At 50.5% G+C, this 16,334-nt stretch overlaps 1 protein-coding gene across 1 annotated transcript; it reads right to left on the reverse strand.

Annotated features, from left to right (window-relative positions):
* Positions 1–3,623: 3,623 nt before the first annotated feature.
* Positions 3,624–15,167, reverse strand: ROPN1L (rhophilin associated tail protein 1 like). The gene is given in 7 exon segments (XM_049767955.1): positions 3,624–3,781; positions 7,602–7,710; positions 7,713–7,758; positions 7,760–7,774; positions 9,930–10,091; positions 11,149–11,272; positions 15,018–15,167. Coding segments are annotated over 7 exon segments (657 nt in total). The 5' UTR covers positions 15,149–15,167; the 3' UTR covers positions 3,624–3,711.
* Between the last annotated feature and the right edge of the window lie 1,167 nt (positions 15,168–16,334).

The raw sequence follows: 16,334 nt of genomic DNA on the forward strand, positions 1-16,334 counted from the left end.
GCTTCACCCATGTTGTAGCCAGGATCAATCAGCCCCTCCCTCCCTCCTTCCCTTTCCTCCCTTCCTTCCTCCCTCCCTTCCTTTCATGCCTCTCCCTCCCTCTGTCCCTCCCTCCTCCTTTCCTTCCTTCCTCCCCTTTTCCCTTTCCTCCCTTTTTCCCTTTATTCCTTCCCTTCTTACCTCCCTCCTTACTTCCCTCCCTCCTTTCCCTCTCTGTTTTGGGGCCACACCCAGTGGTGCCCAGGGCTTGCTCCTGGCAGGTTCAGGGTCCCCAGTGCAGTGCTGATGCAGGAACTGGCAAACTTGTTACTCTGTTCTTCCACTGTCCCCAGATCCTTCTGTTTGTGGGAATGAAATTATCAAGGAATAAAGGTGTTTCGACTTGTGAAAGTTTATTACAAGAAACTTCCCAGCCACATGGAAACTAATCAAGGACTAAGAAAATTATGGCCCATCTTTGTGGGGTTGTTTTATTTTGTTTGGGGGCCATGCCCATTGGTGCTCAGGGTATGCTCCTGGTTCTGAACTCAGGAATTCCTCCTGGTAGTTCTCAGGGATGCTGGGAACCAAACATGAATCAGCTGCTTTCAAGGCAAACACTTTACCTGAGGTGCCATCTCTCTGGCCCCATCATTTTTGTGGGGTTTCATAGGAAAACTAAGTCTTTGTTTCTGTTCAAAGTATCAAGGGACTGGAGGTCAAAGTGATGGCACAGGGATAGGGCATTTGCCTTGCATCAGCCATCCTAGAACTGACCCAGGTTCGATTCTTGGCATCCCATATGATCCCCGAGTCTGCCAGGAGCAATTTTTGAGCACAGAGCCTAAAGTAACCCATGAGCAACACTGGATGTGGCCCGAAAACAAAACAAACAACCAAAGTGTCAAGGGACCCCCATTGTTTCCCAGAAATGTCTTGTTAAATTAGGGCCCATTTGTGTTTCTAAAATGAATATTCTCATTCCCTCTGAGGTTGGGCTGTTGACTCCAGGCCTGGAAGGTTCTATATTTGACCACTTGTTCAGGTACTACCTTATTATCTCTTATTCTTCTGTGAGCCCAGGTCATGTCATGGAGCAACTTTCACAGCCTTAGGCAACTTTACCTTCCCAAATGACCAGGGTTTTGCAGGAATGACTAACACGTAGGATGAGGACAGTTCAAATGGAGCTGATTACCTGCAAGGAGAAACTGAGGCTTCCACTTCCAGAATAACCTCATCCTCCACTCAGAGAGAGCCCAGCCTCTGTGGACACCCCAGAGGTGATGATCCTGACCAAGGGGCTTGGTCTCTGGGGTGGAAGTAGGGAGCTGAGAGGGTAGTAGTGGGAAGACCCCGGAGTGTGCTGTGGGAATAGAGTCTGCAGCACCTCAGAAATGGCCAGGTTGGTGCTGCTCTGAGGAATATTCTGGAAATGTGACTCTTCAACTCTGGCTCTGTGAGAGCCCTGGGAAATTCATCCTGCAAGGTGACAGGTGCTCCGAGCTGGGCTGTGGGTCTCCTGGGGTCAGGTCAAGGTGGGGACCCAGCATCTCTCCCATTTCTTCCTTTCCACTCACAATGGCATCTGTGCAGAGGGTCGATTGGCAGGATTTGAGGGTCTAGCTTCTCGCTGCCTGCTTCCTCTTGAGCTCCATGTTTTCCCAGGATCCCCCTAACCTCTCATCACCTCCTTCTCACAGCCAAGTTCTTGAGTTGTCTCTGTCATGCATGACCCCAGCTCTGCCTGTGCACAGTCCAGTACGCAATGACAAACTGCCTGGCTCTTTCCTCAGTCCCACCAAGTTGGGCTCTGCCATTCCCAGGGGCTGGCATAGAACTTGCAGGGAAGAGAGAGGGGACTCATGGGGACACCGTGATGGGACAGAGTTGTTCTGGACAGCAGCAGCTTTTGTGCCAAAAGACAAACCCCAAAGCTCACTCAACCCTGATTTTGCTGTAGTGAGTGTGGGGAGCTGATTCCACATGTCCTTGCATGGATCTGGGGCCCTAACACCCCTACAGACACTCATACAATGAAGAACTAACACCCCTACAGACACTCATATAAAGAAGAATGCAGAGGGTGTCTCTGCCCCAGACCGTTGCATGTTCTGAGTATGTTCCTCAGTGTCCAGAGTCCACATCTCACATTCACCACTTCCCACTCTGCCTCTGTGCACAGCCAGGCAGGTTGAACTTGCTCAGTATCTACTCTGGAGCGACACTACACAACACACACACACACACACACACACACACACACACACACACACTCAGGTTCCCATCTCCTCCTGCCTGAGCCAGCCTGGAGGCTGCTGTGTCTACTCTGGGGCCTCTTCTCAACCATTACCCCAGAGTTTGGGGGTCATGAGCAAGTAGGTGATGTCTCCGGTTACATCCCACCAAACACCACACCTTGTGGATCTCTTTGGGGGTAGGAGGTGGGAGGTAGGAGACTTCCAGTGTTGAGAGTTGGGGGGATACTGTGGTCTTCTCCTCTAAGCCCCTAGAAGATTGTGGCTGTCCAAGTAAGTTTCATCCCAACTTCTGCCCGAGGGATGGATGCTGGTCAGTGGGGTGTCACTATGGGTGAGGCTGAGATGGCCACTGTTCTGGTCCTGGATGGGAAGCCCTCCTGATTTGGGGGGAAACAAAATTGCTCCCAGGGATCTATATACTAGGGGTTCCACACAGGCTGCTTCTCCCTGAGTGGGTCTCTGTAGACATCTTCCAGGAAAATTAAAGTTCTTGGAAGCAGTCAAGATGGAGACAGACTTCTGGTCAAATAGGGGCATATCTGAGATCCTCGACTCCCTGGGAGATATGAAAGACCCTCTGCACCACCATCTCATGAGAATTTCTGCCTCCACCATGCTGGAGCTGATCTGTGAGCAGCCTGTGTCCTGGCTTCCTGCAGTTCCGCACTTGCCCCAAAGAGCCCCATCATCACTGTCAGTCGCACCCCTGCAGGTTTCTTTCCTCTGGGCCCAGGTATCTAGGCTTTATGGTGAGTCAGGGTGACAAATTTTTGGACAACAGTGTTGAAGGCAATTAAACTCCTGACACTGTCATTTTGGGGTCACATACCTAGAAATGTCATAGCTGGGTACAGCGGGAGTTGCAGCTTTGTCTATTTTTGAGGAATCTCTCCTCTGCTGGTCAGAGAAGGTGCCAAGGGTGGTGCCAGGAGATAAAGCCCCACAACATTTTGCCCCCCACCAACAAGTTACCAAAGGAGCAAAACAGCCAGTTAAGGGGTGGAGGATATGTGGGGGGGAGGGGTGGTCCATTCAGCAGTGCTCGGGAATCCTGTGGTACCAGAGATCAAATCATCTAGGTCTCCTACACTCTTTGCATATGTTCCACCCTTTGAACTGTTCCCTCACACCCTTGAAATCTTCTTTGCTATTTTTCTCTTTTGGGGGAGACACAACCAGCAGTACTCAGGGGTTATTCTTGACTTCACTCAGGGGTCATATGGGGTACCAGGGATTGAACAGGGGTTAGGCAAGTGTCAGGTAAACATACTCCCAACTGTGCTCTCGCTTCGACCCCTCTTGCTGCTTCCAGGCTCCCCACCACTTCATGGTGTCCAGATTGACCAGTCCCCGGCCCCGCTTAGCAAAGAAGCCGGGCCTATGTGTGTTCAAGAGAAGCTGTATTTGCCACTCTATCTTTCTCTCTCTCTCTCTCCCCCACACGTGGCTGCCGAGCCCTCTTCCGGGGCGCTTACACAACTACCTTCTTCGCGTAGAAGAAATCGGCGGGTCCAATCATACTGCTGTTGTTTTTCGCGTCTCTGAAGTGGAAACAGAGTCAGAGTCTCAGAACACACAGGGAGGTGTTAGGGGCATGACACAATGACAAAGGATTAAACTTTAAAAATGGATTCTTGGGCCAGAGCAATAGCACGGTGGTAGGGCATTTGCCTTGCACGTGGCCAACCTGGGGAGGAGCCAAGTTCGATCTCTGGTATCCCATATGGTTCCCCGAGCCTGCCAGGAATAACTTCTGAGCACAGAGCCAGGAGTAATCCCTGAGCATTTTCAAGTATGTCCCAAACCCCAAAAATTAAAAAAATAATAAAAATGGATTCTTGACAACCTCTTATCAGTCAACTCTATATAGTTTGGTTTGGGTTTTGGCTCACACCCAGTAGTGCTCAGATCTTACTTCTGGCTCTGCTCTCAGGAATCACTTCTGGTGAAGCTCAGGGGACTATATGGGGTCCTAAGGACCAAACCCAGATTAGCTGCATGCAAGAAAAGTGCCCTCCTCCCTGCTGTTCTATTACTCTGGACTGATCAGATTTGTTTGTTTGCTTTTGGGCCACACACAGTGGCACTGAGGACTTTCTCCTGGTTCTGTACTGAGAAATTATTCCTGACAAGCTTGGGGGACCATGTGGGATGCTGAGAATCGAACCCAGGTCGGCTGCTTTGCACAAGCAAGTGCCCTCCTTGCTGTGCTATTGCTCCAGCCTTTGATCAGTAGATTTTTAACCTGTACAATTAAAGCTTCCTTTTCTTGGACAGACGTCAGTTGCTGGGTGTCAAGCCCCAGACCTCTGTGGATTATAGATTCTCTCTACAGACAACTCACATTTGGTCCCTGGTCTGACAATGTTGCACCCTGGGATTTAAAAAGTCAATTGAGGGGCCGGCGAGGTGGCGCTAGAGGCAAGGTGTCTGCCTTGCAAGCGCTAGCCAAGGAAAGGACCACGGTTCGATCCCCCGGCGTCCCATATGGTCCCCCCAAGCCAGGGGCAATTTCTGAGCGCTTAGCCAGGAATAACCCCTGAGCATCAAACGGGTGTGGCCCAAAAAAAAAAAAACCAAAAAAAAAAAAAAAGTCAATTGAGAGGGGCCAGAGAGATAGCATGGAGGTAGTGTGTTTGCCTTGCATACAGAAGGACAGTGGTTTGAATCCCAGCATCCCATATGATCCCCTGAGCCTGCCAGGAGCGATTTCTGAGCGTAGAGCCAAAAGTAACCCCTGAGCACTGCCAGCTGTAACCCCAAACCCCCCCTCAAAAAAGTCAAATGGAGCAATAGCACAGCAGGCAGGGAACTTGCCTTGCAAGTGGCCAACTATGTTCCATCCCCAGCCCCTCATATGATCTGTCTGAGCCTGCCAGGAGTAATTTTTTTTTAACTTTATTTATTGATTGATTGATTTTTGGCCAAACCCAGCAGCTCTCAGAGGTACTCTGGCTCTGCATTCAGAAATTACCCCTGGGCATTCTGGGGAACCATATGGTATGCTGGGAATCTAACCAGGTCCCTCACGAGTGTTGACCACATGCAAGGCAAATGCCCAACCACTGTGCTATCTCTCAGGGCCCCTCCAGGAGTGATTTCTTGAGTAGAGCCAGCGAGGTAACCTCTGAGCACACATGAGGACCAAAGAAATCAAATAACAAACCACCATCACCACTACCAATAACAAAAACTTCAGAGAAGGGCACTGAGCAAACACTTCTCCAAAGACGACATGAAGATGACCTGTGGAAAATCAAACAACAGTGAGCTTCACCCTCCAACTATGAAGAATTGGTCTATACAAAACAGTTTAGAAACAGGGAAATGCAGCGTGGGTGTGTGTGTGTGCAAAGGAAGCATCTTGCGTCAGGGTAGTGCTGCTGGCCTGCTGCTGCCTTATGAAAGGTTTGGAGACTCCAAACAGTAAATACAGAGCATCCCTTTGGCCTATGACCCCCTCCCAGCATCTTCATCCTAGAACACAGAAGCAGCCATATTTCTTCTTGAAGCTGAGGTCTGGGAACAAGCCCTGAGCCCAGGCTGAGGAATGGAAGACACAGCTGAGCCTTGCTACACAGTGACCCATGGGCCCAGCTCTGAGACAAGGGAGAAATCTCGCTGGGGGATAGAGCACGAAGGTGTTTGTGCCGAGTGAGCGGAGTCAGGAAGAGGAGGACCAATGCCAGATGATATGGCTCATTGGTGTGCAGTATCCCAGGTAACCCAGACCTTGCTTCGAGGAAACAAAGCAAACAAATTCAAACCTGGTACAGGAAACTGGGAGCTGCCAATGGAGGTGGTAGAGAAGGGACCTGGACAATGGAGGATGGGCAGATGTGTGGTGATGGTGGGTGGGGTGTCATAGGGCTAACGTGTAAATGTAGTATTAATACTTACTGTAAGTAGAAAACACCATTAATGCTATTGCAAGAGTAAAACAGCATCAACTACCATGAGTATAAAGTAGCCCTAATACTACTGCAAGTGTAAAGCAGCACTAATACTACTGCAGGTGTAAAACAGCATTAATACTACTGCAGGTGTAAAGCAGCATCAATACTATTACAGGTGCAGAGCAGCATTACTATTTACTGTGAGAATAAAGCAGCATCAATGCTACTGCAAGTATAAAGCACCCATTAATAGTACAGTGAGTATAAAGCATATTAATGCTATTGCAGGTATAAAGCAGCATTAATACCACTGCAAGTCACTGTACCCCAAAAAAGAATAATTGTTGCAAAATAAAGAAGGTACATTATAGGCCAATATACTGGCAAAAGAGAACTGATATACAATAAATAGAAAGACTTTTTAAACACACATTTACACAGACATATACACTATGGGGGCAGGCTGGACCTGCCTCTCTGGAAGAATATCATTGTCCTCCTTACAACTACAAGGCCCTGGGTTCATCCTGGCACCTCACAGCCCCAAGCACCCTAGGTTTTGGTGCCTTCTGAAGAAATAATAGATTCTTTTTGTTTTTTTTTTTTGGTCACACCCAGTGGTGCTCAAGGGTTATTCCTGGCTCTGTACTCAAAAAATCGCTCCTGGCAAGCTCAGGGGACCATATGGGATGCCAGGGATCAACCCCGGTTCTGTCCCAAGTCAGCAGCATGCAAGGCAAATGCCCTACTACTGTGCTTTTGTTCTAGCCCCAGAAATAATAAATTCTTTAATGAAAATTTGGTCTAATGAAACTGGAATGACTGCACAGCAGGAAGTATGTTTTCCTTGCACATGGCAGACCCAAGTTCAATCTCCAGCACACCATACGATCCTCAGAGCCCACCAGGAGTGATTCCTGAGCACAGAGCCAGAAGTAAGGCCTGGCATTAATGGCCAGGTGTGGCCCCAAAACAAACATTGGTGCAGTCACACACACACACACACACACACACACACACACACACACACACACACACACACCATCAGGATATTCTCATCCCCTCATCATCATCTCCAACCAACACCAGGGGCATGCAGGGAGGAGACATGGGCCAGCAGGGAGAGTGGCTCTAGATCAAAGGTTTTGGGGCGTGAGGACAGGGCCCGTTCCACCCCCAGGGCTGCACACTTATCCGGGGACGCCTGTGTCTGAGCTCCCCCACCCTCAGGAGACACCCAGAGTGAGCACCCAGAGAGGCTGAGGAAACCCAAGGCCCACATGGGGTCCCAAGGGTGGAACCCCCAAATTCTAGGTGTCCTGAGTCCTAAGGCAACAGGGCCTGAGAATCCGGCTAGACATGCACACAGGACATCTGCTCCCAGAACAGCTGGCTCTATACCCAGTCCTCCCTGTCACTGGCCAGTCCTCCTGCTCGCCCCATCCTCACACACCCCTGCACTCACATGGTCAGCTTGAGTGAGGCCAGATACGACTGCATCTCAATCTCGGAGCCGGAGCGCTCAAGGCCCCACAGGTACTGGTAGACATCTGAGAAGATCTCGAAGGGGATAGAGGCCGAGTCGGGGGTCGGGTACTTAGGATCTCACAGACATGCCGCATTGGCCGAGTTCAGTGTCTGCAACACACAGCGTGCTGTCACCCCTGGCAGGGCCAGGGGATATGCAAGAGGGGGCAGCATGAGGGGAAAGAAAAAGGGGTTCCCAGCCAGGCTGAAGGGGATGAAACAGCACTGACACACACACCCCAGCTGCAGTAAATAAACCTGATGTTCTTTGGATCCATAGGAATTAAAATGGGAGAAGCCGGAGTGATAGAAAAGTGGTGGGGTGTTGGCCTTGCATGCCTCTGACCCAAGATGGACCTGGGTTCGATCCCCGGCATCGACCATCGGCATATGGTCTTGAGCCTGCCAGGAGCAATTTCTGAGAGCACAGCCAGGAGTAAACCGAGTGCCGACGGGTTTGACCCAAAAACAAACAAACAAACAAAAACAAAAAAAATAAGGACAATGAATGGGCCACTGAAAGATGTGGCAATTGCCCTTTAAGTGAAGGCTATGAATTAGAATAGGAAGAAGGTAAGAGAACAGAGTGTGTCAAGACCAAGTTGAATTGAGTTGGACGGTTAGTGGACTGAACCATCAGAATGGAGCTCAGAGAAACGTGTCCTCACAGCTCTCATGTGTGCCTCCCACCAGCGTGCATGGTGACAGATTGTGACATATTCTGAACCGTGACAGACCTTCCTGGGATAAACACGGTGCCACTTCTTCCCTCGCACCTGCCTTATATCCTCCTTCTTCCTTTTGCAAGTCTGTCCCAAGCCTGAAGATGAGACAGGACCCATCCCCCACCATGTCCCCTCACCTCAAGACCTGCATATTCCCAGCAGGGACAAGCTCACATCCCTCCTGTGTGGCTCCGAGCCCACGTGGGGTCCAACCCTGCGTCTGAGTCCCCTCCACAGCAGAAAGGTGAGCCCCCTGACTTGAGGCAGGCAGGGAGGATGGATCCTGGAAGGACCTGAGGAGGCCAAGCTGGTCCCTGACCAACGTCTCCCTCTAGTGTCCTTCACAGGGACTGACTGAGACCTGCGGGCTGGCGAGTTGCTCTTGCATTGTTGCTGACAACAGGGACAGCAAGGTGGGGCAGCATCTGGGGTCACTGACGTAAAGCTCAGGACGCAGCAAAAGGCACACAGGGCGATTGTGTTCTGAGAGGCTATTTGTGATAGCACAGTCTGGCTCACAAACAAACAAATATTTCCTCAAGGGGGCCTTGCAGGTGCGAGGCCCTGAGCCCTGATCCCCCAGGGCTGTCCCATGAACAATGCTGGGGGTTCTGGGGTCTGGGCGACCCTGAACCACAGTGCCATCATGCTGTCTGGTATATTGCCCACAAGTAGGATATGTGTATGTGTGTGAAAAGAAAAGGAAAGAAAGGGAAAGAAAAGGAAAAGGGAAGGGATGGGGAAAGGAGAGGAGAGGAGAGAGGAGAGGAGAACGGAGGAGAGGGGAAGGGAGGGAAGGGAAGGGGAGAGAAGGACAGGAAAGGGAAAGAAGGAAAGAAAAGGAAAGAAAGGAAAGGAAGGGGAAAGGAAAGAAAAAAGGAAAGGAATGGAAAGAAAAGGGAAGGGAAGGGAAAGGAAGGAAAAAGAAAAGGGAGAGAAAGAAAGGAAAGAGGAAAGGAAAGGAACAGAAAGATAGGAAGGGAAAGAAAGGAAAGAAAAAAGGAAAAAGTAAAGGAAGAAAAGGAAAGGAAAGGAAAAAAGAGAGAAAGGAAAGAGGAAAGGGCCAGGGTGATTAGCACAGCAGAGTGTGCTTTTGCTTTGCATGCAGCTGACCCAGGTTCAATCCCTGGTATCCCATTTAGTCTTGAGCCTTCCAAGAGCAATTTCTGAGCTCAGAACCACAGATAACCACCTAGTGTGGCCCTAACCCGTCACCCCCCCCCACCAAAAAAAAAAAAAAGGAAGGGGAAGGAAAATAAAGAAAAAGGAAAAGGAAAACAGTATAAGATTCTGGTTCTTCCCATGCTTATTCACATTTTACCAGGAGTCTCTGCTGCCGTGTGTCCCCCAGAAACCGAATCTCACCACACAGGCACCTGTTTCCTGCACCCACTGCCAGCTCAGTTCACGTTAGAGCAGTAACCCAAGCCTGCACAATCCTGGAGACATCACGGGCACCCGAGCATGCCCACATGGCGCCAACAGGATCCGGGCCCTCTCTTGGCCCCTCCGCTGCCCCAACCTCCAAGCGAGCCACCTACCCCACCCAGCGAGCTGCAGCAGAGCGCTAAAAACTTGATCCACTCAATTTTCTCAGTGCGCGGGTCCAGCTGCAGGATGGCCTGGAATTTCTCGATGGGCAAGCACAGGTTTCTCCATTTCTGCTCTAGGTCATCGAGATTCACAAATTGCTTGTGGCCACACTGGTTAAGGAAAATCAGACAAAATAAAACACATACATATGTGCACACAGATATGTCTTGATGTCTGTGTATGTACGTTATGAGGTCTGCAAGATCTAATTTGGGCTGAATGCTCTGGAGAAAAGGGCCCTTTGCTGAGTGATGGGTCTTTTGCACACGACCCACCCCTTAAGCCCACTCAGCACTTATGTTTCCCAGGTGACAGTGGTCGGTTCAGTGCTTGGAAAGGCTCAGTGGGGGAGAAGTCCTAGAAAAGTCAAAGCCATAAGCTAGAGCCATAGCACAGTAGGGAGGGGGCTTGCCTTACATCCGCTGGCCTGGGTTTGATCCCCGGCATCCCATATGGTCTACTGAGTCCCACCAAGAGTGATCCCTGAGCAGAGCCAGGAGTTGGCCCTGAGCACTGCTGGGCTGGATGTTGCACCAAAATGACAAAAAATAAAATAAAATAAAATACACACACACACACACACACACACACACACACACACACACACACCCCATATATGGACAGTCTCAGCCATCCAACCCAGGCCATCAGGATACCATCTTTGCCTCATACAGAAACCTTCCTTTTTCTTTCTTGTTTGTTTTTTTTGGGGGGGGGCACACCCTAGGGTGCTCAGGGGTTACTCCTGGCTCTGTGCTCAGAAATCGCTTCTGGCAGGTTCGGGGAACCATTTGGGATGCCGGGGATTGAACCTGGGTCCGCTTGGGGTTGGACTTATGCAAGGCAAGCGCCCTACTGTTTTGCTATCGCTCCGGCCCCAAAAACCACCTTCTTTTAAGCCCTTGGTGGACAGGGGTTTCTGATGCCATGTCCAATACCCAGGCTGGGAGCTAGAAAGGGGACCCCCATGGTCCAGATGGGGAAGCGGCAGTGGGTTATCGCTTGAGCCCGAGCATGTGTTGTATGTAGATCAAATGAGGGAGTCCCCTTTCCCCTTTCCTCAGTCTCCCGGTTCCACAGCAGCTGGAGTCTCTGTCAGACGTTTCCGGGACACTCACTAGGGGGCATTCAGTGACTCTGGGGTTGTCTGGGGAGCAGCCGGGATACCTGCTTGTGCAGGATCTTGAGGAGCCCTTGAGTCAGACCCGTGTCCGTCTTCTGAGTGGCCGTAGGCATCTCCACCCTGTCCTTCACGGGCAGTGGGGCTCCGCGGGACAGTGCTGAGAAATACCTGCAAGCATAGCACATTGCTGCAGGCTCCCCAGAGACACAGCTGAGCAGGGCACCTCCAACCCCATAGGAACACCCCTGCACCACCATTGTGGCCTCAAGACCTTTCCCATTTTTAATGAGGCACCTGAAGGGACCTGGGAGTGAATATGAAGGAGGGATGGAGCACAGGCCTTGCAAGGTGAGGCTCCAAGTTCAATCCCAGGAGCCACAGGCCAACAAGCACCTCACTGTGTGGGCCTGGTAGACCCCTGGGCCCTCACAGGGGTGCAAGTATCCCCACCTGAGCATTGCTTGGAAACCAGCCCCCCAAAGGCACTGGAATGAAGGCAGCAGCATTTGGCCAGGGAGGTGAGTTCTGGGCTTTAAGGTTCTTTAATGTTCTTCCCCTCTGCTCTGACCCTCTCTTTCCTCTGGACTCTAAACTTTTTTTATTTTTGGATTTTGGGCCATACCCAGCAGCACTCGGGTTACTCCTGGCTCTGTACTCAGAAATTGTTCCTGGCAGGCTCAGGGGACCATATGGGATGCCAGGAGTCAAACCCAAGTTCGTCACAGGTTGGCTGCATGTAAGGCAAACACCCTACCATTGTGCTATGGCTCCAGCCCTCAACTCCAAACTTGTTGACAACATTTAGTTCTTGGGGGTCTGAGAGACAATGGTGTGTTTGTCTTGCACAGGGCTGATTCAGGTTCAATTCCTGGCATCCCATATGGTCCCTTGTGCACCGCCACAAGTAATTCCCAAGGGCAGAGCCAGGAGTAATCCCTGAACATTACTGGCTGTGGCCCCAATCCATTCCCCTGAAAAAAGTCTTTACAATGCTCCCAAATGTATTTGTTGACTTGTTTGGTTTGGGGGCCACACCAAAAGGGGCAAAACCACTACTTTAACACACTGAAGCTGGTAAAGCAATTTGGTTTTTCTGTCATCTGTTGGCCAAGTAGATCCCACTTCCTTTCTGTAGAGATCAATGAAAACTTAGAAAGTATCAATCAGTAAATTAATCTTCAACACCATGGCAGTTTCCTCCCTATTTTCTAAATACATTTAACAAACTGTTGTGCAGATCCATTGTCAGATGTGACATGTGACACCAATGTGTGAGCTGCCTGCCTTGGCATGTTCTAAGACATCACCCTTGTGGGCTGGTTGTTCACCTTGGTTAGACTGTTCCAAGAAGGTGGGTGAGATTTGATATAGCCTATCACACATTTTTTTATTTTTTATTTGTTTTTGAGCCACACCCTGTGGTGCTCAGGGTTACTCCTGGCTCTGTACTCAGGAATCATTCCTGACAGTTCTCTAGAGAGCATATAAGGTGCAGGGGACCAAACCCAGGTAGGCTGAGTGCAAAGCAAGCACCCAACCCACTGTACTATCCCTCTTGCTCTGATATGAAATTTAAAAAATTGAAAATGGCCGGGTGCTGGCCTTGCATGTGGCCACCTGGATTTGATCCCAGAGTGCAGCCAGGAGTAAGCCCTGAGCAAAGAGGGTGTGACCCCCCCAAACAAAAATAATAAATATTAGCAGAGTCCACCTTGTGAAGTAGGCAGGACAGTTTGACCTTCATGCAGCCCACCCCACCCCTGTTGGGAGTAACTGGTTTTCACTCTATTCAGGACAATTCTTCTTTGCTGCTGCTTGTCACACATAGACTGGAAGAACTTCTGCATTGGGTCCCTTATCCTACATGTTCTCCACCCAAGGGGGTGGTCCTTATCTCCCCAATAAAAACCTCAGGTCTCAGGGAGAAGCTACTAGTTCCACAGCTAGTCAATCTGCCTGCTACTCTCTTTTGCTAGAGAGCGGAAAGTTTGTTGTGGAAGTTTCCCAAACCTGTTTTTATTCTCTTCAACCTTGTGTGAATTTATGCTGTGTCACTGTTGCTTTCGGACCCATGTTATCCAATCCTTGGGATTGAGATATGAAGCTTTCACTTCATCCCCCCAACACATACTTCTAGTCTAAGAACCACCAGTTATTGGGAATTGGGAGTGCACATAACTGACTTGCTCAGGTCTGACTTCTGGCTCTTTGCTCAGGGCTGACTCCTGACAGGGCTCAGGGGACCATATGGGATGCTAGGAGTTGAATCTAGCAGACCAAGAGAGGTGCTCTCCTACCTGCTACCAGCTGTACTATCTCTCTGGTCCCAAAACAATCAGTTTCTGACCCTGGAGGTACTCCCCATCAGTTTCCTGCTGGAGAAATCTGTGTCTCAGGTTCTAAAAGGCTCAGCATGATCGTGCAGTGCAGACATTCAGGTTCCCAAGCATCTGCCCCGCCTGCCTTTTGGTCTGTCTGCAAGAACCCAGTTAGTGTGCAGAGAGCCAGGCACGTGGTTGGTCCCTTGGGCTATTGCCATCGATCTATAGGCATGATGGCTGAATATCAGCAGGACTGCTGCAGTTGAGGCCTAGCCTCCCCCTGAAAAAGAGGGTGAAGTCCTGTCAGACACTGCTGAGAAAATGCCAGTTGTGCTCAAGGCTAGTGGTTGGCAGGATAGCAACAATGAGCTTATTAAACATTAATGCATAGAGAACTAATAATGCTGAGTCAAAAAACAGTGGTTTTGTCCCTTGCATTAAAACAAGGATTGCTGGGGCCGGGAAGGTGGCGCTAGAGGTAAGGTGTCTGCCTTGCAAGCGCTAGCGTAGGATGGACCGCGGTTCGATCCCCGGCATCCCATATGGTCCCCCCAAGCCAGGAGCAATTTCTGAGCGCATAGCCAGGTGTAACCCCTGAGCGTCAAATGGGTGTGGCTCAAAAACCAAAAACCAAAAAAAAAAAAAAACAAAAAAACAAACCCCACAAACAAGGATTGCTGGAACACACTCTGCTTACCCTAAACTGCTGGAAGAATCTACAATAATATTTTTCTCAAGCTGATAGAATCTACAATAATATTTTTCTCAAGCTGGTAGAATCAATATATTTTTAGTCAGTTATTTAGTAGTATGTAGGCTACGAAAATGTTTGGTCTTTTAATTACATCTGCCCTCTTTTGTTGTTGTTGTTGTTTTATGTTTTTTTGTTTTTTATTTTGTTTTTGGGTCACACCCCGCAGCACTCAGGAGTTACTCCTGGCTATCTGCTCAGAAATAGCTCCTGACAGGCACGGGGGACCATATGGGACACCGGGATTCGAACCAACCACCTTAGGTCCTGGATCGGCTGCTTGCAAGGCAAACGCCGCTGTGCTATCTCTCTGGGCCCATATCTGCTCTCTTTTTACAATAGTTAGTTCCTTGGTATAAGATTAATAGACAACGGGCTTGTATTTTGTTGATTAGTAATAGTTGAGTAGCAAGAATCCTATCCAAGAAGAAAGAATAATATTTTTCTGATTTCTGTTTAGGGTTTAGGGTAAATGAAACTGATGACAAAGAATTTATAAAATACATATAAAGTTTAGATGATTTTCTAACGATTGTGCTGCTATGTAGTATTTAATCCTATGGCTAAAAGGCATGTCACGCTTGACCTACCCAATTTGCTACTATTGATTATTTTTTGCTTAAATATAAAACAGAACTCGCAATAAATGGGGCTCAATTCCAACTACTGTTGAGTGTGTTTGTCCACTCTTCACCGACTCTTCGAACCCATCCTCCTATGGAATAACCCTGAAGCCCTTCCCGGTGCTGCCTGATGCTCTCAGCTGGCCTGCGACAGACTCTGAGCACCCACCAACCTGGCGGGCAGCCGCCCCCTACCACACACCCCCACCCCCGCTTACCCCGCGGACCACTGCAGCACGTCGGCCGGCTGAGTGCGGATGGCAGCCTTGGTGAACTGCTTCAGGATGTCGGGCAGCTCCGGGGGGATGTGGATCTGCTGCGCGCAGAACATGGTGTCCGGCAGCGGCATCGCCCTCGCCCTCCCTTCGCACACCCGGTCCAGGCGGGATCAAGGAGGCTGTGCTGCAAGGGCCGGGCGAGGGGAAAGGCAAGGCGGGCCGCTCAGTCTAGGGACAGAAGGACCGGCCGCCCGCTCCAGCCTGCGCGCGCTTAGGGAGCAAGTCTTGAGCCCGGGGAAAGAAGTAGGGAGGGTCCCAGGTTTGGAGCTGGCCACGGTCCCGAGTCCGGGTGCGGGATCGTCCTGCGTGCAGCGGTGCTCTTAGAGGCCGGTTTCACTCGGGGACTCTTACCCGATTTTCCACGAGACCCCCGAAAAACAGCGCCAACCGCTTCTTGCAGCAACCGCCCCTTCCAGGCCGGCCCGAGCGCGCCACCGGCATCTTGTTGCCGGCGGTTACCAGGCAACCGGGATGATGCGCCTCGCGCGCCTCTGGCCAGCGGTTTGCAGCGGCCCGATCTGGACCCTGTTCACTAGAAATGGGTCTTTTGGGGGTAGCGACCACAGTCCAGCGGGGAGGGCCCTGGCCTAGCATGCGCCCGGGTTCGGCCGTCGGCATCCCAATACGGTCCTCCCCAGACACCCGTGAGAGATTCCTGAGCATGGAGCTGGAAGTGAGCCCTATGCAAAGCCAGGTGTGCCCCCAAAACCCACCTTCCACCTAAAAGTAAAGGACCCTTTGGTCTATTTCCTGCTACCAGTTGTGAGTGGGCGATGAATGCGCAAATGTACTCCTTCAGGGGCCGGAGAGAGAGCACAGCGGTAAGGCGTTTGCCTTAGACGCAGAAGGACGGTGGTTCGAATCCCGACATCCCATATGGTCCCCCGAGCCTGCCAGGAGCGATTTCTGAGCATAGAGCCAGGAGTAACCCCTGAGCGCTGCCGGGTGTGACCCAAAAACCAAAACAAACAAAAAATACTCCTTAAGTCAGTTAGTGAGATGGGGGAAATGGAGGTACCTGGGTCCCCAGAGGTGGACACAGCTAATGAGGGGTTTTGAGAATGAAGATCTCCAGGAAGCTGTCCCTTCCCCAGCTATTCTGCACGGCCGCACCAGACACACACACACACACACCCACACCCACACACGCGCGCGTCACCCCCCTCCCCACTCTGCTTAGGGTTGTTGGATGTGCTTGTTTCCACCGTCCTGTTCAATTCCTTCACGTAGATTTGATTTTGTTTTGGAGTCACACCC

Source organism: Suncus etruscus, chromosome 2, assembly GCF_024139225.1.
Source record: "Suncus etruscus isolate mSunEtr1 chromosome 2, mSunEtr1.pri.cur, whole genome shotgun sequence".
NCBI lineage: Eukaryota > Metazoa > Chordata > Mammalia > Eulipotyphla > Soricidae > Suncus > Suncus etruscus.